Here is a 24803-nt window from a genome sequence, read left to right as displayed (position 1 = left end):
GAATTCGTCCAATATTAATGTAAGTTAAAATTTCGTAACAGACTGTTGCTTTCACACAACTTCAGTATAACATGTAAGTAAAAATGCTTTTTGAATTTATAAAAAAAAATACCAAAAGTTTAGCATTATTTTATTACTTTTATAACTCATCGTAGTTATTATAAGTAAGCATACATATATACGAATAAAAATTGCTCTAATAGAATTCAAAATTAGTAAAAATTAAAATAATTTTCAAATTAAAAAATTAAAATCAAAAACAGCTTTATTCAAATAAGCCTCATGAGCACTTACGAATCGTTATTTTACAAATTAAAACTAAACATAAATTATTATTTTTCAAGAGAAGAAAAATTTGAGAAGAGAGGAATCGATAAGAATACACACTTATTCTTTTGAAAATAATATATAAACTGTGTCTTAGTACAAAATTAGTAGCATAAAATACAGCGTCACTAAGTCCACACATCTTTATCAACTGTGTAATCCTGTCCCGAATAATACGCTTTATATATTTTGTACGATTTCATTTTAGTGTTACCCACACATTAGGAAATTCTAAACATTTTTGTAATATCATATCAAAAATCGACCATTCCAGCAGGGATCGAACATGGATCTCCGACTGACTGTGTCGGTGCTCTAACCAATTAAGCTATGGAACGATGTAGTCGCTAGATAGAAATTTTTGATATGATGATTATATATATTCGGTCTATGCGACCATGGCGCCGTCTATAGTGAGTTCTTTACAGAAACCCGTTAGAAGTTGTTTGGGAAGGGGGGTAATGCTGCAAGTAACTAATCATTAAGAAAAGATGATGATAAAACATGTCAACGTCAATTTCGTATTCGAAATTGTACGATTCGTATAATAAACGAAACGTTTCTTGAATGAAGACAATTAGTTGAAGGTTTTTTCCTTATAATTGTGTTTGCTCGCAAACGAAAAAAACTAACTTCAATTACATCGACAACCCGAGTAGAAATTTTTTCGTGTTCCTTAGAAGGATCGGACCGGGCATGCCCGATCTGAACCCGATAAAGTATGTAACGCAGAAGATTTGTCTGGACCTGATCAGGATGAGATGAGATTTTCTGATATATTATTTTTTATCAAGCGTCTCGTTATATCGTAATCAAAGAATATATAATATTAAACAATTATATTTACATCTTTATTGCCATTTATATCAAATTCGCAAATAATTCACGACAAACCTAAGAAAGATAAATAAAATGTTACGGTACCGAAATTAAGTTACGCGGTATGCAATAATGAGAAACTGATTGCCAGCCCCGACGTTTTGTTTAATTAATTCCCGAATGGATTACTCCGAGCGATATATCAAAGGATAGGCCAAATAGCAAGGATCTTTGTACAGCAAACAACCTACTGAGGACGGTTCGCCTTTACACAATATTAGTAACGATAAATTTATATTATAATTTTAGTGTAAGCCTTTAGGAAAATAATCCCACGGGTAACATGTTTTTGCTTGTCTGATACTGTTTTACAAGTAAGTTTTCTAGTCTCAAAATAGACGACCACATTTACGCAATTACTTTTCTCATAATATACAATTACTTCATATCTAAAAACTTTAGGACATATCCATAATTCAAAGTACTTTTGTTGTCATGTTTTTATTTTTAGTTGTACAGACTATTGTAGTGACACAGTTGCTGTTGCATTTTGAGAGAATTGATAAAATAACTGATATCCATCTCGATAAAATATGAAACAGAACTAAGAGAATATACACTTAGTATACAACACAATATAAATCCGAATATGAACAATATTTTATTCATTAAAAAAAACGTGAAAAAGTGAAAAGGAAAATACTTTTAATAATAACATAATATGGTTCAGCTTCATAACCAAACGAATTCCTTAACTAACAAGACACAAATATTCAAATTTATAACATTGAATAGAATTTTCTCAATCGCGTTCCTAAATGGGTCTGAATTATTTCAGAACTCGAGGCGACTAGAAACTTCACAGCGCCACATCTAAACCACCAGAAACTAATAAAGGCAAGATAAAGCAATTTTCAAGATCAACGATACCTACTATCTATACCAAATCAATTATGGCGCCGTGAACGGTGAAATTTTATTTAATAATGAAATTGCGGAAATATTTCCAAGTGGGAATTCCAAATTAGGTTACTTAAGAAGCGTTCTTAACTTACTTAAGAGACGTACATTTTTACTTTGAGTGCGGATTTAAAAATTAATATGCGAATCATCTTTGATACAATATTAAATAAAAATTTCAAAGCAAATATCGTTAGATATGCTTTACATATTATATTTTCTGAAACTGATGTCGCTTCAGCCTGTAAGATTCCACTATTGGCCTCTTTCCACATGTAGGAGAAGGATCAGAGCTTAAATCCACCACGCTGCTCCAGTGTGTGGGTTGGCGGATATATTCCTTTACTATGAGTAACGATCGCTAATCAGGTGCACATGATAAAAACCAGGACCGACGGCTTAACGTGCTCTCCGAAGCACGGTGGGGAGACCCACAAGAACTGCACAAACACCCAGACTACGGCAAACACCTGTATAGCCAATACAAATGTTTTTCATGTGCGGGGATCGAACCCGCAACCGCCAGCGCAACGAGTACAATCCATGTGGCATTGGCTGTGACCGTTGCGCCAACGCGGCGGCTAATCTCAATCGTCGGAAACTAATTTCTTATTCAAATCTTTGAAAGAAAAAATAGTCGTACGTCGTTACATGTGTTGCTAGGAATCAAACTTGAGAACTTTAGAACTAATTCGGCTAAGTTTTGAAGTAAAACTTCTTACGCATGCTTGACTTGGTGAGTTAACGAAATTAAGAATTAAGACAACTTAACAGAAAATTATAAATTTGATTATATAATTTATTGCAATGAAAAGTTCAAATTCACTTTAAAATGCTGAGATAAAAAATTACACTGATAACTGATAGTCCGAAGTAAGACCTTACTTGATACTTAACAGCAAATACTGCGCTATAAATCATAAAATTGTAGTTAAATTTAAATAAACAATTTTGTAATAATGATATTACATAGCTTACTCCGTATTTTCGAACGGAGTATATAGCTAAAGCTTAATTTTCACGTGTTATGTAATTCACATGTTCCAGATAGCATTATAGATTGCATACAAAGATATTTTAGCTGCAGTGCTCTTGCATTTGTAGGTACATAAAGCTGGAATTACAATTTGCACCGCAGTCGCATGAGCAAGATAAAACAATGCTTTAGATGCATACTAAATGTAATTTATCTTACTCGTATAACTCACTTCATTTTAGTATTTCACCTGAAATCGGGCCAGAGTAATTAGGAAGCGCTTCTTCGGCAAGACTTAGTTTCAATTTTTCAAGTAGTATTTCTAAAATGAATTTATAAATAAGATAAGAACGTTTTAGTACTTTTCAGAATTTCCTAAAACACGAAGTTTTAAAGAGGTAGTTTTTGCTTCTTCATATGCTGTTCAGATATTTTTGCTTAAAAGGGACTATGTCTGACTGCATTATTGAATATCATTTTATGAATAACTTGAAACTGTTACCGGAACTATATTTCTTTTCTACAAAGTTACTACAAACATTTATATATTGTAAGCATACTATATTACCACTTAAATTTACTTTTAATGACTCTATCCTTAATTTCTATAGAACCCTGCTATTCATACACACAATTTTTACGTATGTTAACAACGACTCTGGTGGAGTGGTTCGTGCACTATGTACGCGCCTAAACACCAATTCGTGAGTTTGATTTCCGCTCGGGATAGATTATTTGTATTTGCACAAATATTTCTTTCCAATTTGGATATCTGTCCTTGTGGTTCTTCCCGTCGTGCCTCTCAGAGCACGTCAAACCGTCGGTCCCGGTTGCTGTCGTCGTGTCGTCGAACATCTGATAGCGATCGTTACTCGTTGTAGGGAGTACATCCCCCAACCCACTGTGGAGCAGAGCGATGAGAGCGAGAAAGAAGCCTATGCCTAGCAATGAGATGTTACAGAACGAATCATAATTGTGGTCGTACTGTTAATAGATAAAATAAAGAAAGATAACTGGAATTCCAATCAAAGCATAAAACTATTTTACGGTTGTTATGGGAAACATGTTAACGATCGGATGCGAACAGTAACCTAAGGGGTAATTAAGTCGTTTCAAGATTTAATACTACTAAAAATAATCTGATATAATCATTAAAATCATAAGTAAATTTCAGCCTTGTTTACGCAGAATGATAAGCAACAATGAAGGATAAATTCAAATTTGGAATTATTAGAGTTATTTGATTAAAATTCTCAGTTACATCAACCAACCACCTTTTGATTTAATTAAGCGTAGTGGAGCAAAAAAAAAAATTAATTCATATATTCCGTGTTAAATGTTGTGCATATTGATATTTTTAAATCATTTTATTACATTGTACATGACATTATTTTTACGTTATTAAATACTTTTATTTTAGTATTTAACTAAATTCTTAAGTTATTGCCCATTACTCTAATGACAGTTTATAATAATATTTATAATAACAATATTTTGTACAAACAATTCTGTAAAAACAGAAATCACTTACATATAATATAAAAATATGTAACAAAAAAGGAATAACATTTTAAGCGGCAGTCAAAACCTAATCGGCTTACTTAAGATTACATAAACCAATCCCTGGCAACATATAAATATTACAAGATTAATTTTAGTCAAAAGAACATATCTTGCTTTTATAAAATTGCCGCAAAATGTATTTTGTGTTCATAAATATTTGTATTTTAAGTCTGTGCTTGTCTGGGTTGCGGTTGAAATCTATATAAACTTAATAAAAATTGTACTTATCCAAAGCACTAGAATGTATTTATTTTCATAAGTATCTTCCGGTGACTGAGATTCCTAAATGAGTTTTCATTTGGTTTTCTAAATATTGTGTGTAATATCTTTGCATCCCTATGGCAATGTTTTCACAAAATATGTTTTTTCTACATAATTACGTTAGTTAAAAAAATACAAATGTAAACGTTACAATTTTGAAAACTTTGTAAAGATTCTCTACATTTTCTATCTATCATGTCTTTATAGTGTTACAGACTAACCATTACTCCATAAACCATGTCTACCAGTCTGTAGATGGTAATTTGAGACAGTGGAACAGCAAATGGCTGTTGTACTAGTAATTGTAGATACGACTGCTCCTGGCAAATGTGTGTAGAGGAAATAGAGAATTTTTTTCGTGTGGTTAGTTATCTAGACATCGGACACAAGGGTTTCATTATTTGTCCTAGTGGAAGGTATAGAATATGAAGTGAAGCGTTAACTGTTATTATAGATTATTATAAACTTTAGTACCACTGAGAGTCAGTGACCCAGAGTTGATTTACAATTAAGATATTTATTTAAACAACAGGCTAACGTTGATTATTTCTATTGAATGTTTTCATTCCGTATTGATCAATACAATATAACACTTTTTACCACGAGAGAAGGTTTATCATGATATATATATTATACCAAATATTAGGATTGTTACTCATGCATAAACCAAATATTAAAACGAGCCTGCGCAAACTGCGATTCGAAATATATAATAAGTGAAAATCTCTCAATATCATAGTACCGTTGAAACGAAAATAAAATAATATATTATGACAACATGCTTAATTACAATCACAATGGTATTATTTTTTTAATAAACATAACATAACATAACAATACACTTTATTGTACACCAAAACAGAAATAATACATATTATGGACTTAAACAGAGTATCATCAGCGATCTCTTCCAGACAACCTAGGGGCAGAGGAGATGGTATTGTGTCAGTGTAGGTGTACAAATTGAGACATAAACGTTTGAATATATTTACTTATTTACATACATACATACATAAATATATACATAAATACATACATACATACATACATACACATATACATACATATATACATAAATAAAAATATACATAAACATATACATACACAAACACATACATACATACATACATATATATATATATATATATATAATTTTATTCACGTTGAATATCAAGATAATGCTTCCTGACAGCCTTTTTAAAAATAGAAAGCGATTGTACACGTCTAATATGCAAGGCTAAAGAATTCCAAAGTCGAAGCTTGAACAGTGAAAGATTTAGTATAAAAGGAAGAGGAGTGAGGGGGAATTTCAAGAAGTAAGGTATTCTCAGAACGAAGACTGCCTTTAAATTAATAATAGAATAGATGATATTATTTTATCATTAAGTACGTTTTTTTGAGAACGCCCCAAATTGTACTGGATACTACTGGATTTTCAAGGATATAAATACACCTCAAAGACACACGTCTTTAAACTTCCTGATTATTTTACTTCTACGATAAATGTTTAAACATCAGCGCAACAAATTGAAATTTCCAACACAATAAAAAAAGTTTCACATTTTGTATAAGAAGACGAAACGTAAAAGGAAAAAGTGTCTGGAAAATGTCTTAAGATTGTTAGAATTCTTTTGAAAGAAAAGTTAGAAATGTATAAGGCAGCCTGTAGGTGGTCGGTTGTGCAATATTAACGTAATCACAAACTGAAATGGACCGAAACGCGTTTATAAGAATTACGAAAACAAGTGATGCTACTTAACATAAAACATAGTATCTACATCATTTTTGGTATGAAATAAATCTACGAAAGTCTTACAGCGCCTTTGCATTTTATGTTTTTATAATCATGAACGTATGACATTCCACAAAATCTCCTCGTTTCAAATGAAATTAAAGAAATAATTACTTATTTCCAAAATAATTATATAAAAAAAACTCAGACATGAATCATCATATCTCAGACATATCATCAAGTTTTAAAAAAACACAATTAATCATTTATTTTATAAAGCTAAACCTAATTTTTTTGTATAATCAAAAAAATAAATATTTTATGCTGATTGGATGTCAAAAATGTTTTGATAAATATCTTGTAAAACGAAGTACGTTACAAAGCAATTTACGAAGTAAGAAAATGCTTTCTTAAAAACTATTTATAAAATTCACAGGGTGAAATAATACTATACACATCACAACTTATATCTCATACATTTTAATACAACTGAGCACTAGTGATTTAAAATTATTTCAATGCAGTTGAGTATTTAGGACATCTTGCAAAGTAAATATATGTTGAAATTTCATCACTCCTCTCTATTAATATTTATAAAGCGCATATCTCTTAATAAATTAAACTAACTTTGCCTAAAATATCATACACGGTTACTCCATTACGTTCTTATGAAAATGAGCTTTCCGTGTTTATACCTTAAATGGTTTACAAAGTTTTGACTATACCTATGCTTATTTATTTTACCTTTTGTACTATCAATGTCGAGAAAAATTTAATTTCGGAACAATTACCTTTTTTACAACATGCATAGCTATTGTAAAATTTATGCGATAAAAATAAAACATTTAAGTTTACACATTGTATGTACAAACGTATAATAAATCAACTTTTCACAAACGGTATAGGACAATGACATCCATTTGATATCCGACCGCAAATCTGTTGAAAATCGAATAATTAAACAACTGTGTTTAATTTGATGCATTCAAATGGAATATTTGCTGTTGCATATCTCGAATGTAGCGTGCGAGCTACATAGCAATCGTCAAATTAGCAGGGGACGGTCCGACACACCATTGTACAAGAAACAACCAAAGTTCACAACAGGCTTTACACAAATTCTGCTCTATTTTCTATTATATAATCTTATATTATTTTGATACGTAAAACTAACGTACCTGTACGTGTTACAATTAAAATTGAATATATTATCACTAAGTGAAAAATATGTGTATTTTGTAATGTTTTATGAAGACTTATTATTTATACCAGTGCACAGTGGAGTATTAAGTGTAGCTTCGTCAATAAACAAGAAATTAAATATTTCTATGAAAATAAAATATCGTGATAAAATTACAACCTCTGTCAGCAAAGGCGGCAAAATCTCTAAAAGAGATCTCTTCAGCCAACGTGCAATTTAATGAACTTCAAGAACCCTATTGTGAAAGAGTTGTTGCCGATCGACTTTTGTAAGCTGAAATATACACTTTAAAATAACTGGTTTAATATAACTACTTTTTTGTGAACAAGGTAAAACCAAAACTATTTATCTAAAAAACAAATTGCAAACTTTTGTTAGTTATTGTATAAAGCGAAATGCAATAACAAGCGCTAAAGTACGATGGTATTTGTAGCGAGCGTACCTATGTAGATTTAACAAAGAATTTGAAAAATTACGTTTAGTTGAACACATCGACGAACATTTTTTTCAAAGGAATTTACGTATACAAGAAGACCGGCACGTTTTCACCCTCGTCAATGTTCCTTGTTCCCCTAACAAGGAACAGCCTATGTTTCGTTTCATTTGTTGCCGGAATACGTATTATCAAACAACAAGAAGTTTACCGTATATTTGAATGAGATTAGCGTACGAAGACACAAGTAAGTGGGCTTATTATCTTCAAAGATGATCCAAAACTATAGAGTTATGTGATATAAATATTAATACAGATTATACAGACTTTATTTCTTATATTCATTCCGTAAGAACCTATGTCATGGTGTAAAAATACTTTCTTAAACTTGAATTTTGCGTTTAAGCGATTTTTTTTTTATCAAAATAGTAAAACGAAAAATTTTGATAACGTAAAAAACGACATCTATTTTATTCATTATAGAACTGCAATTCAAGCTTCTACTACTTAAATGTTTCCAGACTTGCTCAATAGATGGCGCTGTAAAAATATCAATAGATGGCATTGTTTTAATAAAGAAAAACGAAAATTTTTGTTCCTACCTAATGGCAAATATGGTTTTGCATCACGAAAAATATGACGGATTTTTTCACAACGCTATTATTTGTTATACTTATGAGTGTAGTGCTAACTGCGTCCTTAATTAAAACGCTCATTCGGGGTTTCAAGCCATATTATAGACTGCAGTGTTGTGTGTACTTTTTTAGATCAGTGCAGTGGAATAAGTACCTACTGTTGCACAAAGTTATGGTACTGAATAGATTAATTTAGACAAACCAGCCAATATTGTGCTGCCTATAAATAGGTACTGAAAAAAGAACCCTTCATGATTTTATATTTGTGAAAGCTTCGAATGCTATTTTTCAGTATTTAAATATAAGTTTATAAGTACATACTTTTCTTAAAGTGTTCCAATTTTATGTTGAAGTAGCTAGATTATAAAGACTTTTACGTCCTTATTCAAATATTTACTCCTATCTACATGCCAACTTACATAGAAAACACACTACATTATATAAAATCTACAATGTTTAAACTGATACAAGTATTGAACACATCGAACAAATGTCGGTACTGAGTAAATAATAACTAGTTTTTTTTTTTTTTTTTTGTTTCCAGACTTTTGTTGGTATTTTAAGAAGGGTTTTCTTCTTTTGTACTTTATGTGTGGTTATACTTCCAGTTCTGAATTCAATATGACAAACAGTGGGCATTGATATCTCATTAATAATAATGAGTTTGGTTTATATTACGTACATTTACACAAATAATATGACAAAAATCGTACAAAATATTAAATCCAACCGATATTGAATCAATACATTTTGTCAAAAATGGTTAAGAATATATGAAAGTATACATAGGCACGCCTTTAGAATATATTTGTACATAGTGAAAGAAACGTTAGGAAATTAACAAAAATGTAACATGAATTACTAGTTTTAAACTATACATTAAGCCTAATATTTATAGTAACATATTGTCATTATTAATCACTTTTCAGAATTTAGTTTCGTAAAAAGCATAAAATATGCATTATTATACAGCTACTAATAAAAAGAAGCGTATATTAAGATTATCAGTCCCTTAAAAAAATTAAAAAAAAAAAACAATTTACGTGTTTACATATACTATAAAAATAACATAATAATTAAAATTATTATAATATATTTATAATGACTCAAGACAAACATTAAGTAAATAAAATTAGTGAATGGGTATTCAAACGCAATGAATAATACGATAACAATTCAGTTGAGTGTAAACTAATGCAATGAAAAGTCAATATAGTCGTCATCGTATGCACTATAAAGACTCGTCTATATGTAATATTGTTTTTATAAAATTAAAATTTATTCTTGATTTTCAACTATATAGGTACTATGATTAAAATAAAATGCGTATGAACATAGTATGGGAGCTATATAGAACCTATCATTTAACCTTATGAACTCCTATATACCATTTACTTAAATTTTCTTTCCCTATGGTTTTATATATGTGTCAGTATTAAGCAACAATACCATTAGTTCACATTTTTGACTATAATATAAGCTAAAGTGGAGCGCCCATGCCTATAAGATGCTACTCACACCTCACCTCTCATTAAGGCGATCCATATTCCAGCAGTGAGTGTTACAAATGGTGATAAGAGCTTCATACTAGTCAACAAAGACATTATAATATTGTAATTGAGGTTCATTTTAATAAATAGTTGAATAAAATTTAGGATACACAATAATGACATGCGTAGGGTCTCTCAAAATAGTTCAAGGTCAACTAATATTTCACTCTTATTTCTAAACTCTCCTCGTAACTAAAGTAGAACTCTTTAAGTGTGTTTAACGTTTAGACAACATTCAAAATTTATTATAGATTATGACTTAACTGATTAGTTACAGATTCTTCTTATAATTTTTATTAATTAAACAATCGGGAAAAATATAGGGATTGCTTTGCAAGACTACATAAAATTATTTTTTTCAATAAAGCAGTATGTAACGCCTTTATGATAAACAATCATTGGCATAATCGGAGACTGTATGCCAAACAACAACCGACAGAAATCGGCAGTCACTAAACGATCAGCAATTTGATACCACCAAAGACAACAATTAAATTTATTTTTTATTGTTGATTAAAAAAACTATTTTGAGTGTGTAAAAAGTGTTTTGTTTGAATTTAAAATAATGTTTTGTGATAGAAGTTGACGCTATATACTTAAAAACAAATGATGAATCGTTATATTATTTTTATTTTTTCTACCATATTTATCGTTCTTACATTACAGGTATGTATTGTGAACAACTTTACAATAATAAAAGTTGTTGGTAAATTTTAGCATGTTAAGCAGCTTAGTATTCTAGTTTAGTATTTATTATTTTTTGAATATGCGTTGTTGTGATTAACATAAAAACTATATAAAATCAATTTTTACACAACTAGGACGGAAAACAAGCGTACGGCTAACCTGATGGTAAACGATTACCGTAGCCTATAGACTCCTGCTTGCTTGAAAGCAGTGTTATTTGTGGTCTTCTGTAAGGTTAAGGTACTTGGCCAGTCAGGTTGCTTTAGATTTTAAAGTCAAATGTATATGCTATCTCTGCCTATTTTCTGTTATATATGTTATTTTGTTTTTTGTTCTGTTGGTGTATTGGTAATGAAGTTAACTTTGTATTTGTAATTAAATAAATAATATCCTATTTCAGACAACAGATTTCCAAGATAACCTCATAAATGGGTACAGGACGTTAATAGCGGACATACAAGTCCGGACTCAAAAGTCCCGCGAGGACATGGACACCCTCGTGTCGCAGATCAAGCTACTGATGAAGAATGAAGCTGATAAAGCTATCAATTACATGACGATTTACCTCGAACAAATATCCCTGTATTTTCAGGTATTTTTTACACTTAATAAAACAAATGCTGGCATTGAACATAGGCATTACTAATCATAATCATGAAAATACCAGAAATGATAATGAATAACTTGGGTGAGACGTATTACAGCACAAAAGATAAAAAATTCCGAGTAAATTATATATTACAATAATCATAGATTAACGTTGTGCTTCAAATCGTAAGAACAAAAGAATAAGGTAGCCCAGCGGTTTTGTACAATGTGAAAAATAATTTTTAAACGTTATTTTACAAATAAACTATTTTGAAAAATACTAGGTTTATTAAACGAACGAAAAAACCGTAACACATAAATATAAGGTATATTTTCAAGAGAGAAATAGCGAAATAGGTACGGTCCATTAAGCGGCAGTCAACCTCTCAGCCTAAGGACCGGTATACACGAGCAAGCTAGCTACTAAGCCTCTAGGAGATTCTGAGAGCTCTTAAAATGTAAAGCCGGTGCACAAGACACATTTCAAAAGGCGAAAATATTAGCAAGTCAATTGTTTTACTTAATATATAATAATAATTACTAGGGTTTATATATAAACAAAAAAATGTTTCATCCAGCAAAATTATTATTTACAGTTTGAAGATGTTTTAGAAAACTTAAAACCGTGACTTTTACTAACATTCTAGACATATCTCAATTTTTTTAACCAATTAGCATAATCGTAAATAAATAAACTACCCGCAAGAAAATAAAGCCAGAAAATCGGCAAAAAACACATTAAATTAGCAGAAATTGTGCAATCTACTGATTTACTCGCGTTCCAGGTTATAATTCACGATCGTAAGCCCCGCAATGGCACCTACTGCAAGGAGAGTATTGTTAAGCTACTCGGGGAGAATTTGCAGCTCGCCGATGAAAATGTAACCTTATGCCTAGCCTTGGGCTATCAGCGGGTGCAGCGTTTGCCCGGTGAGAAATTATCTCGTAAAATAACAAGATGGTTACAAATGCTTTTCTAGTACAATAAATAAGTACTCTATCCGTAAAACGGTAATGTAAATTTATCCTTTGTTTTTATAACAACTGCTTTTATATCCAACATTATTTTACCTACTTTATATTCTTGGATACAATTTCTAATCTATATTCAAAAGATTAATTAAACGAAAATAAACAGTTGTTAAGGTAAAAGATAAGGTCAAAACTGAATCTGAACTAATGCTTCTATTTGACCGACTTTTTTGTAGCTTGAAAATTGTATGTAGTACATATGCATATAATTAAATGCGTCTCGATTGTATCTATTTTGTACATATATAGAAAAACTATAAAAACATATTTTAGTTTTATAAAAATCTACTTAATTATACTCAAGTTATAAATAAGTAAACAGAAAGAATTGTTTTTATCTACTTTCAAAGCAAGCTCAACTTTTACGTGACACGTAGGAAAGTATTTGTCAGTTTACTGTCCCAGTTGTTTACGGGACTGCCTCCGGTTAACCGTCATCATCTCATATCCAACCTACATACGAGTAGTTAGTTTTATTTTGGTGGACTCTTCCTTGTTTACTTCCTACGTGCCTTTCCGTCCGTCACAACGCAGAATGTGTTCAAAACAAAGGCTACGTTTGTACAATAATAATGTATGTCAGTATGAAACAATTTACGCTTTATATTTTATGTATTTTCCATATTAATACGTTCTTCAAATTGTTAAAAGTTACATATATAAATAATTATATATATATATATATATATATATATATAATTTTGCCTTGTGTTAGCAAAATATGTTTACTAAATATCTTGTGTTAAGCAGAATTAAATATAAAATTCGTATATAAAATTTATACACCAAGATGCAGAGCAAAACGTATGAATCGGTTTCATCACACCATTCTGTTACAAATATTGAAAATGTATAAAACCTCAATAAGAGCCTATCGAAAATATTTAATTAAAAATTTCATTGATGTAATCTCAAAACTTGAAAACAATGGTGAAACTTTCTAGGACCTTGTGCAATTATTACATTGCTTTTTTTTCTATATGTTTACGAAAAATATTTCGTAAGCACCAAGAACCGCTGATTTTATAACCAAAAAAGTTAGCCCTTGTGTATGTTCTTCTAAGAATATAAGCGTCCAAAAGGTTAAAAAAAAATACTTTTACAATGGTGTTTCAGTACGTAATTAAGTCAAAGGCTTTTGTGTGTAAGTAGGTCAAGTAGATCAAAATCCATGTCAAGTAGGTCAAATATTATAAGATTACAAAATATTTTAAACATGACAAAACAAAATACCAAGCAACTTAGATTAAATTACTTCTCACGTCAAACTGTTCAAACTGTCTGAAAATAAATGGAATATATATATATATATATATATATAGTAGTAATATTGCATCGATTTAATGTTTTATGACTGCTATAAATGAAGTGAATACATAAAATAAATAAATAAATGAATTTTATTTATTTCACTTAAATAATTCGCTACGTAATATTGCAATAAATGTTACAGAAAAGTTACAAGTACATTTCGAAACGTTGGAAAATCTAAAGAAGTATTCGGCTTCGAAATTATTCGAATGTCAGAAACAGCAGCAAGTAGGCGGCAACTGTTCTCATGAAAGTCAGGACCTTGAAAGGACTGTGGTAAGAAACTTTTACGTCAAGCGCTTTGTTAGGAATATTAATAAACCTTTACAGGGGTCCGTATACAGTAGGTGTTACAGTGGTAATTTTAAGTGTGTTTTAATGTGTACGATAATGAATTGACTAGCCTGATAGGTTTGGATGGTCTAGGTGGTGTATGTGTATATATATATATACATATATTACACCCAGACCTAGACATATCTATATGTAATAAATAAAATTCTCGGGTCGCGTTATTGCCAAACTCCTCCGAAACGGCTGGACCTGTTTTTATGAATTTTTGTATGCATATCAGGTAGTTCTGAGAATCAGGCAATATCTATTTTTCATACCCCTAAGTCATAAGCGGGGATTAAGGGGGATTAATAACATATATGGCAAAACAACGTTTGCGGGGTCAGCTATAGCTAAAGACTATGAGTCTTATGTATAAAATTCAGGTGTTACAATGCTAGTTACCATACTCCTCCGAAACGGCTTAACCGATTTTTATGAAATGTTGTGTGAATATTAGGTAGGTCTGAGAAATCAGTGAGTACTGTGTGGCTACGGTACTAAAGAATATAGCCACCCCCTCTCTTCCCGTGGGTGTCGTAAAAGGCGACTAAGGGATAACACAATTCCGCTACCACCTTGGAACTTAAAAAGCCGACTGGTGTCGGGATAACTATCCAACTGCTGGCTTTGAAATACACAGGCCGAAGACGGGCAGCAGCGTCTTCGGTGCGACAAAGCCAAACCTGCGGTCACCAACCCGCCTGCCCAGCGTGGTGACTATGGGCAAAACACATGAGTTAGCGTTATTTTTGGCGTAAACTTGTGGAGTCCTATGTCCAGCAGTGGACTGTATAGACTGTAATGATGAGAAATCGGCCAACATCTATTTTTAATACTCCTAAATGATAAGGGTGACACACCCCTTAATATATTTTTCTATATTTTTTGACAAAATTTTATATTTTTATTTTATTGCGATTCGGTATAGATGAATTCATACAACCCTAAAATTTTCACCCTTCTACCACCAACCCCTATTTTTTATAGCGTTTAGCGGCAAGACAAAGTTTGCTGTGTCAGCTAATATAATGAAATTTTTCAATTATAATTTTCAGTTTTTATACGAAACTTCACCGTTTCCTGTAGTGATGGCGGAGATAGCAATTCACGGTTTCAAAGAAGTATCCGACTTGAGCGTTTGTCTCAAAGATATCATATCACGAATGATGACGCACTCCGTTAAAGTCATCGGGGACTTTAACAGGTGCATTCACAATATTGAAATGCCAAAACTTAAATATTTACTCAAGTTCATGAAGAAATATGCATGAAAATTTAATTTGTAAAAATCTTTTGCAATTATCGTAAAGGCATAATTGGAATATTATTTAAAAAAAAAATTAGCATGAGAGATTGTATGTAGTATTTGATAAATAATTAATCTCTCTTCTGTATTGTTAATCTCTAAACTTGGAGATAGTGTTTAAATAGCTTTGTGTTCTCAAGGTCGCAAAAAGCTGAACCGCATCGCTTCAAAGCGATTTCTTGTGAATCAGATAGAGAAGTTTATGAGGAATTTCTATTCTGTAATAATTATAATTTTTGTTAACATTTAACAATATTTTAATAAACTACACAACTACAATCATATGAGTATTTTTTTTTATTCTGACATATGTAAAATGGACTGCTACGAGCTGCCAAAGACGACTCCAGGAGAGATATTCGTTACTTTTTTGGGAGGTCTAAAAACTTCATAAATGTACGGAGATTGATGTAAATGATAGAATACGATTCCTGCCTGTAACATTCCACTGCTGGGCATAGGCCCCTTTCTTCGTGTAGCAGTATTGATGTGATAGCTTAAATATATTTCTCTATTTAACTAATACATATATAATCATTGTCGAACAACACTGATAACAGTCGAAAGACTTTACCTATAATAGAATAATAATAATTAATAATATGATCGTAATTACATCCAGTGTGAAAATACCTACGCAACGGTTAACTGCTGAAGGTAAATTACGTTTCGCTTAAAACAAAGTTCACATTTAAATAATAAATGACGTTTGATATATCATAAAATATTTCACATCAATTAAATCCAGGCTCTTTTTTTACAAGTTCGATTTATACCTGATTTATACTGTCAACGTGTGTAAAACAAAGAGAGTATTCAATAATTTAATTAACATCTGTAAAAAATATTTGTCAGAATCAGGCAAAAAAAACAAACAATTCATTAGTACATAACAGGTGGTAATAAAACAAAAATAAACCAATTAACTTTATTTAAACAGGCCCATAACCTTTATTAATTCCGGAATAGAAAAAATAGCATCATACTTTTATAGCCTTGTTCGTGACTAAGATTTCATGACTTCTCATATAACATTAGTAATGATCCGTCTATTTCACCTCTTTGTTACCTATTCTTTTGGTATTAATATCCCTTTTAGTGAAACGTTTTTAATTATTAGACATAATTATGTTTGATGTATTTGTAGATATGTAATATTTTATTCTAAATAATATTTAATAATAATAAATTGAATGCACCTTAACCAATATAATAAACAATTACACAAAGTATATCAACTATGAAGTGTAGATAAAATTAATAAGAGTATTAATGTGTCGGTGTCGGGTGTCTTGTATTTTATTTTCCTTTATTGTAATGGTCATTACCTTATAGTTACCTCGTATTAAAAAAATGAATAATAAAACACATCATATGTTAACCTACAGTGCAAAATAAATGAACATATAAGAACAGTTTTGAAATGAAAATTAAAGACTAAATATTAGTTTGTAATTATTGTCATAGTAATATTTTGCGAGGCACATACGGTGACAGATAAAAGAAAAGTAAAATATAAGTCCATCAAAGAAATAACCTATTACTTGTATTAGTATTTTTAATATTAAATAACCCTAATATGAACATAGAAAATGTTTATTTGTATCCCTGTGTAATGTTTACTTTTGAAAAGCTTTTATAGATAAATGGAAGGCTTTACACGCATCATCAATTTAGGTAAGTGTAATTCACCTAAGTGTATATAGTACTGATAACGGCTGAACTGATTACAGGTAAATTGTACCGTAATTTGCTTATTTTCAATGTGATAAAATAACATTGTGACGTTAAATACATTAAACTCCTAATCACTTCAGTTGATAACTCTAAATATTGTATATTAACTTCAGAAGATAGTCCTAAGTAAACAATAATCAAATGTCAACATTATAGTAAATACATTCATTAGAACTTACCACCAGAATGACAACATCAGTCGAACAGGGCTGGTACTTTAAAAGTCTACTAAATCTCAGAGTTCTCTGAGCCATGGTCAATGGACCAACCGGTCTAGAAACATGTATGAGTGGAGACGGAGGTGGATGGGGTGGTGGCGTTGAAATTGGAGGCATATTGCGACGTACAGTCTCTAATGGAACTGTTCGAGCAACCAAAGTATCACTTCCGACAGAATTAGCACTACCACTAAACATGTTCATCAAGTCACCGATAGACCCGCCGCCACTAGAACCGGCACTACAACGCAACTTGTCTAAGTCTGTCAAGCTTGATCCACGACGAACTCTCAGACGAGAACCGCTAACGTTAGAACGATTAGACGCAAACGCATCGCATCGTACGTCTGCTTCGCTGACCGCTTGACCTTTTCTACTTCGCACCATGGTTGCAAAGGCATAAACTTAATTCGTATTTTAACAACAGACCGCAACAGCAAATACGCGAAGACTAAAAGTTTACACCTGAAGTAAACTCATTTACATACAAATGGCTGATAGATGCGCGCGCGTCGCAATCATTAGGGCCACGGTCGCCCGCAGGATAGCGATATCGCGTCCTCGTGAGTTTCCGGTGACATCGTTTACAGTATTTTACTTTTTACTTAAGAATTAAATTTTTCGCCCTTACTGACAGACTGTGCGTACTGTACAAAGTCTGTTTGCCGACTGAGAGTGCGTAGATTCGTGTATACATGGATAGAGTAAGTCGCTAGAACTAATGAAGTGATTGGGTTCAACGGCGTCATGGGAGACGGCGGGAGGTACCACTATAACAACTGGCGACGGGACGCCTAGAGCACGGGCGTGTAGCATTCGGTAAAATAAAATAAAACCACAATAAAAGATAATTAATAATAAAATTCAGAGGCAGCTTTTTATGGGCACTAATTTAATTTGAAACATCTTTGCTATTATACGATGAACCTTTTCGTCGTTTTAATTACCCAACTTAAATAAAATTTTAGCTGTTAAATCATTAACATCAGGCGTTATAATAATATAAATATAGGATAAATTACGGTTAAGTTAATAAAATGTATACGTAAATATTTACGATCCGTTATAAAAATATTTACCCTTGTTTATTATATACTACTACCTAATCGCCTAAGTGTTCCTAAATGTTCCTAGGTCCTATTAAATATATAAATACTCAATAACTTATATTAAATTCCCTTGAATTATAGAATATTTCTTCCGTTCGGTGAATTCTATATAAATACAGTATCAATTCGTGATTTTATTTACAAAAGTTCAAACGCTTCGGAAGCTAATAAAAGGTTTACCTCAATCGAGACATTTTTATATCTAATAACAATTACGTTTTTACCTGTTGTCGAATTTTATAATCTTAAGTCTATAAAGTAAAGTATTGTTATGTAAAATATATTTAACATACATACCACTAAAGTACGACTTAAGGTCAAATTACGATAAGAAATTTAGGCTATGCGGTAAACAATGTGGGAAAAATATTATGCAGACGTCGACTTAAGTTAAATAAAAACTATTCATAAAATAAAAAAGAATTAAGTATATATAGAAGGGACTTTCTGAAAAAATAATAATAAATTACTCTCACAAGTATCACTTTCATAAAAAATTCTAGACATATCCTTTGTGTGTTCGCTAAGCTATTGTTATATATGCACGGTCAAACTATTAAGCGTTCACCAACATAACAGCACTTTCCCATTTCCCAGCAGTAGTTTACGCACTAACGTTTTTTCGCAGCGGGATTAAAACACTATGGTTCGTTAGATGTGATAATCTCATTTCGATACATTTCGACAAATAACAAAATAAAATATACAATTAAAGCTCAAATTATTGTTCTTAATATGCAATAAAAAAAATTTGAAATTAGACTACTTAATAAATCAGTTGTGTGTTTAATGAATTGAAAGTGGATTGACAATAGAATGAAGTAGGATAGGTCGAAGATGTAGAGGACTTTCAAAAGACGATGGTTTAAATTGGACACCAATGGTGCCAGACAGTAGTTAATTAACATCAATTGTATGTATAAACTTGATTAGCTACACAGACAGTCATAAATTCTATCACAGTGTAACGTACTCGTACCTACGTTGGACTCATTATAACGTTTGAGACATTTAAGTAGAATTCTTGTAGAATTACGAATTTCAGCTCTTGAATAATAATATACTTCAAAATATAATTAGCACTTCTTAATTTCTTTTAGTCATAGCATATTATTCAAGTATCAAGTATTAAGCAGCAATATTTTCCGACTTACCTCTTTTAGATTTTTCACACCGAAACACATTAATTCTCCATTTGCTTAAAAAAAATTAAATATAAATGTTTCAAAACATTAACTGACGATTAAAACAGATATAGTAAAGCATTAGCTAAAAAAATGATAACACATATAGGTATTATTATAGTAGGTACAAATAAATTTAAAAAATTTTAGAAATGTATAATCTGTTTTATTCGTCGTATTAAAAAAATCACTCACGTTTAGCTGCATGACGATCTTGTTGTACGCCCGATGCCACCTCTGTTTCGGTGTAAGCTTTGGCTGTTCCGGTTGGAAATCCATTTGTTCCTGCTCATGCCTTTGCTCTTCTTCATTAAAAACACTATCTTCAGCATACTGCTCATCAGCTTCGTCGAACCTTTCTTGATCTTGAAATTTGTCTTGTGGGTATTGCTCCTGGTCGTCAGGGTATTCCACGTCCTGGTCAAACGACTCATGCCTTCGGAATCCATCATCTTCAGGTACCTCATGGAAAGTTGGATGTTTATCTTGATAGCTTACTTTTGATTTATCTTGCATTTGATCTGTAAATAAAATGTCGTACAACTAGATTAACATTTTTATTTTCACACTAGCTGTGCCCGCAACTTCATCCGCGTGGAGTTTAACAAAAAAGTTATTCTTGAGTTCGCAGAGTTATAAAATAAATAAATTTCTAAGATAATAGTAGCCTAAGTTACTCCTTACTAAATCAGCTATCTGCCAGTGAAAGTCAGACAGACAGACAGACAAAAATGGTATGGTATATGTATAGTGTATACATCCATATGCATTTAGTAAACAGCGGTTATTTTTATATTACAAACAGACACTTCAATTTTATTTATTTGTATAGATAACTATACGTTTCAGCATGTAATATTCCACTGATTGGCATAGGCTACTTTCCCCATGTACCAGAAAGAACTAGATCTTAATCCACCACGCTGCTCCAATGCGGATTGGCGGATATATTATCTAACTACTGAGTAACGATCGCTATCACGTGTACATGATAACAAACGATATCGACGGCTTAACGTGCTCTCCAAGGCACGGTGGGAATACCCACAAGGACTGCACAAACATCTAGACTACGCAAATATCTGTATGGCAATACAAATGTTTGTTATGTGCGGGGATCGAACTTGCAATCGCCAGCGCAACAGCCACAAACCAGTGCTGTGAACGTTGCGCCAACGTAATATAAAAATACACACACATAACTATAAAAGTAAATTAATTGATCACATATAACAATCCTCGGAATGATAAAACCATGCGACATGTCCAGACATGACATATATTGTCATATATGACAGACTGTTCCCATAAAACGAATATATATGAGCGAACCTATGCATACACACAGCACAACACCTTTCCCCAAAAATGGGGGAGATTCTCAATTCGATTGTATTTTATTATGTATCTTTTGACTGGGTGGACCAGTTAATCGAGATTTAATGACTACTTTTGAGGTATCTTTGATAAAGCATTATATAATAATAATTGACAAACAATACGTTGTATTACTTGTCAATGTAATTGGAATCGGCTTTTTTCCTTTGCAAGCAAACACGATTATAAATAATATGTCCAAAATACATTTGTTTTCCTAGGACACGTTTATTCTAAGAACAAAATATAAAATTATGCAAACAATATTCAATGTCTTTTGATCAGTCAATATCAATTATATAAATCATGGGCATGATTTAGTTTTAAATGAATTCAACTTCTTAAATTTTAGAGTAATGCCGACTATAATTATAAATAAACACTTCTCAATTAAATTAAGTAAACAAACATAACTGTGACATAAGCTAGCCTCATTGAGACATAGTAAACGAGTATCTATAGAAATAGAAAAATTGGAGTGTCTGTTTGTAATATTAAAATAACCGCTTTTTACTGAATGCATAATATGTATGTTTATACGATACATTTACAAAAATATTTTTTTTTCCAATTTTGGTCATTCAAATCATTTAATTCATTTTGTAATTCAAATCATTTTTTTAAATAACAAGCAGTAAAAGTAGTTGATGTGTACAAGTCTAATCATAACTTTGCTATAGATCATAAAAATTATGCACTACAATGATTTTCTACCTAAAAATGCTAAGAGATGAATCTCATACGAATATATACTACCCATTTTGATACAAAAGTAAATAATATTCTTACATTTACATTTTTAATGACCATTCTGAAAATTATTTTTAGTATTTAAATAATATACATTAATTTTAGTACAACTTTACTTACCTAAAATAAATACTTGTTTTTGTAACTAATCCAGGCTATCAAGTCAATTTTACATTTAAAAAAAACTCTTACCTTCTAATGTTGTAGATCCAGTACTTTTCTCTTCGTGTTGCGAAAGGAAAGAGCTTTGTGAAGTTTTTCGATCAAGTATAGAAGGCGTCTGACTGTGGTAACTGTCAACAGAAGGTTTTCTAGTGACTTGTGAAACAGTCTTTGTAGGCGAGGCAGTCTTTTGTATAGTAGACTCCTCGGTTGCCTTTGCATCTTCTTTGGCTTCTTCGTGGATGGTATCGCGCACGTATTCGTCATCACGAAACCTGTCCAATGATAATCTGTCGCGATCTACTTGATCAAGTTCAGTCTTTTGGTACTCGTCCTCGTAGGCACTTTCATCGAAGCTCCCCGTGGAATAATCCTCTGGAGCATCAGGTAAAGTCCGTGTTCGTCGCACTGACGGTCTTTGTATCGATTCTTGTCGTCGAAGTGATGGTGTTCTTGGTAATGTAGGTGCTGATGTTGTCACACTGGATACTGGAATTGACGATGACACATCAGGGACGGACGTTGTGGCAGAAACCGTTGTAGCACTTGTGAATGTCGTGTCAGGAGCTATAGTACTAGATTGGAATTGTGAACTAGGAGCGGTTGATATTGGTGCAGATATTTGAGCTGGTAATTGTTGATGTAGTTGAGGTTGTAGTTGAGGCTGTAGTTGAGGTTGTAGTTGAGGTTGTAGTTGTGGTTGAAGCTGAGATTGTGGTGGAAGTTGGGATGCAGCTGGAGCTCCAACTGCTGCTGCAGCGGCACCAAAGAAACTTCCTAATCTCTTAGCCCCACCAGCAACCAAGGATCCCAAAGTTGCTGCTCCCGTTAAAACGGTTGAATGAAGCTGTTGTGTTGGAATTTTTTGTTGTCGTTGCTGCTGTTGCTGCTGCTGTTGTTGTTGTAGGGACTGTAGTTGTTGCTGTTGTTGATGTTGCTGATATTGTAATGCTTGTTGTTGCTGCTTTTGTTCTTCGTAATGTTGCTGCTGTTGTTGTTCCATGTAATCTTGTTGCTGTTTATCATAATATTCTTGACGATTTTCATGCTGTTGGAATTGTTTATTCTGATCATGATGTTGATACTGTGAATCTTGATAATGTTGTTCTTGACGATATTGACTGTCTTGGTGATACTCATCTTGTTGATGTTTGTCTTGCTGATACGATGATTCTTGTTGGTATGACTGATGTTCGTTAAAATATGTTTGTTGATTACGTTGTATATCTTGTGATATTTGATAATCTTTTTGTTCGTTTTGTTGATGGAACTGTTGATTATGTTCTGTCTGCTGAAAATTTTGTTCATTTTTATACTGATCATCATATTGATATTGATAACCAATTTTTTTATCTAAAATAACATTTTGATCACTTCGATATATTTCGTCTTTTCGATCAAACTTTTGATACTGCTTCGTGTCTTCGAGCTGTGCATCGTATTGCTGATAACTTTGTCCATGATAAACATCTTGCTTAGTCGTTACAGGCGGTTGAATATATGAATTAATTTTTGATGGCACTGATTTAGGTATCACAGATTCTTCTTCACTTGCAACTGGGTAAGAAAATTGTGTTGAACTTTCTGTTTCAGCCCAAGTCGTTTTTTGAGCTGAAACATTATAAAAATTTGTAAAAATACTTTCCATTAATCTATCATAAAAAATATTAAACAAATCTGACATTATATTAAACAAAAATTCACTAATAAACTGATTGATAAACGAATCTGCGAGCATGGCCGTGACCGTACAGCGGAAACTTTTATCAGAGAACATTGAAATATTATTCAATGTTAGCAATAAATAATGACATTTGTATTCTATAAATGACTCATAATTTACTTTTGTAGATTTGTTTGATAAAAATATTATTTATGTTACAATAGTACCTGTTGCTGCTGGAGGTGTTGCGTGAGGTGTCTCATCAAAGAAAGGCTGCATTCCATCCTCATCATAACTTTAAGGAAAATAAAAGTTTTAATAGATGACTCTGACGATATTACCATAATTATGTCTAATTAACGTTAAAATGTATTTGTATATCTAATATTTTCTTATTAATCAAAATACAAACCCAGTATTATAATTGCTATCTTGATACTGATCATTGGCAGTGCCTTGAAACTGCGGCTGGTAACCGCAGCTGTCGTAACCATAACTAACTTCAGGAACCTTTCTCTCGGGCTCTACAATAATGAAGTGAAATGAATTCAAGTTAATTATATCATTATTATATGCTAATTACACTGTTTTTATTTATTTATTGTTTCCAGTTAGCACCTTTTATTAGATATAAAGTACATTATACAAACATCTGTGCAGATAGACACGATATTTGTATAGATGGTAACGAGTATTTCTCAACCATTTCTCTATTCTCTGAGAAAAAAAATACAGATACAGTTCACCTGTTTAAAAACACTTTTAATATAATGGATGTTTCAAAGTGTTTCGAATGACATAATAGTAGTCAATTACGAACGCTTCAGCCTGTAATATCCGCTGAGCATTGGCCACTTTCCTCATGTAGGTTAAGGATCAGAGCTTA

At 31.7% G+C, this 24803-nt stretch overlaps 2 protein-coding genes across 2 annotated transcripts; one reads left to right on the top strand and one right to left on the bottom strand.

Annotated features, from left to right (window-relative positions):
* The first annotated feature begins 725 nt into the window (after positions 1-725).
* On the top strand, positions 726-15998 carry LOC123658904. Its single transcript, XM_045594194.1, has 5 exons — positions 726-740; positions 11545-11736; positions 12518-12662; positions 14218-14351; positions 15467-15998. Exons 1-5 carry the CDS (start codon positions 726-728, stop codon positions 15680-15682), a joined length of 702 nt encoding a protein of 233 aa, XP_045450150.1. The 3' UTR covers positions 15683-15998.
* A 3966-nt stretch (positions 15999-19964) lies between these two features.
* On the bottom strand, positions 19965-23724 carry LOC123658903 (transcription factor SPT20 homolog). The gene is made up of 4 exons (XM_045594193.1): positions 23658-23724; positions 22285-23607; positions 20161-20486; positions 19965-19979 (listed from the first exon to the last, which is right to left on the bottom strand). The coding sequence occupies exons 1-4, from the start codon at positions 23722-23724 to the stop codon at positions 19965-19967; spliced, it is 1731 nt and encodes a 576-aa protein (XP_045450149.1).
* Between the last annotated feature and the right edge of the window lie 1079 nt (positions 23725-24803).

Source organism: Melitaea cinxia, chromosome 13, assembly GCF_905220565.1.
Source record: "Melitaea cinxia chromosome 13, ilMelCinx1.1, whole genome shotgun sequence".
Taxonomy (NCBI): Eukaryota; Metazoa; Arthropoda; class Insecta; order Lepidoptera; family Nymphalidae; genus Melitaea; species Melitaea cinxia.
This window is presented reverse-complemented; position numbering and strand designations above follow the sequence as displayed.

What these genes read in the sequence shown, in the direction of transcription:
- LOC123658904 (XM_045594194.1), top strand. An exon ending in AAATATCCCTGTATTTTCAG is followed by an intron (nt 11,737 to 12,517) that starts GTATTTTTTACA and finishes CTCGCGTTCCAG; the next exon opens with GTTATAATTCACGATCGTAA. An exon ending in GCGGGTGCAGCGTTTGCCCG is followed by an intron (nt 12,663 to 14,217) that starts GTGAGAAATTAT and finishes TAAATGTTACAG; the next exon opens with AAAAGTTACAAGTACATTTC.
- LOC123658903 (XM_045594193.1), bottom strand. Translation starts at nt 23,724, where the DNA reads ATGTTTATCATGGACAAAGTTATCAGCAATACGATGCACAGCTCGAAG. An exon ending in GACACGAAGCAGTATCAAAA is followed by an intron (nt 23,608 to 23,657) that starts GTTTGATCGAAA and finishes ATGTTATTTTAG; the next exon opens with ATAAAAAAATTGGTTATCAA. An exon ending in TGGATCTACAACATTAGAAG is followed by an intron (nt 20,487 to 22,284) that starts GTAAGAGTTTTT and finishes TTTTATTTACAG; the next exon opens with ATCAAATGCAAGATAAATCA.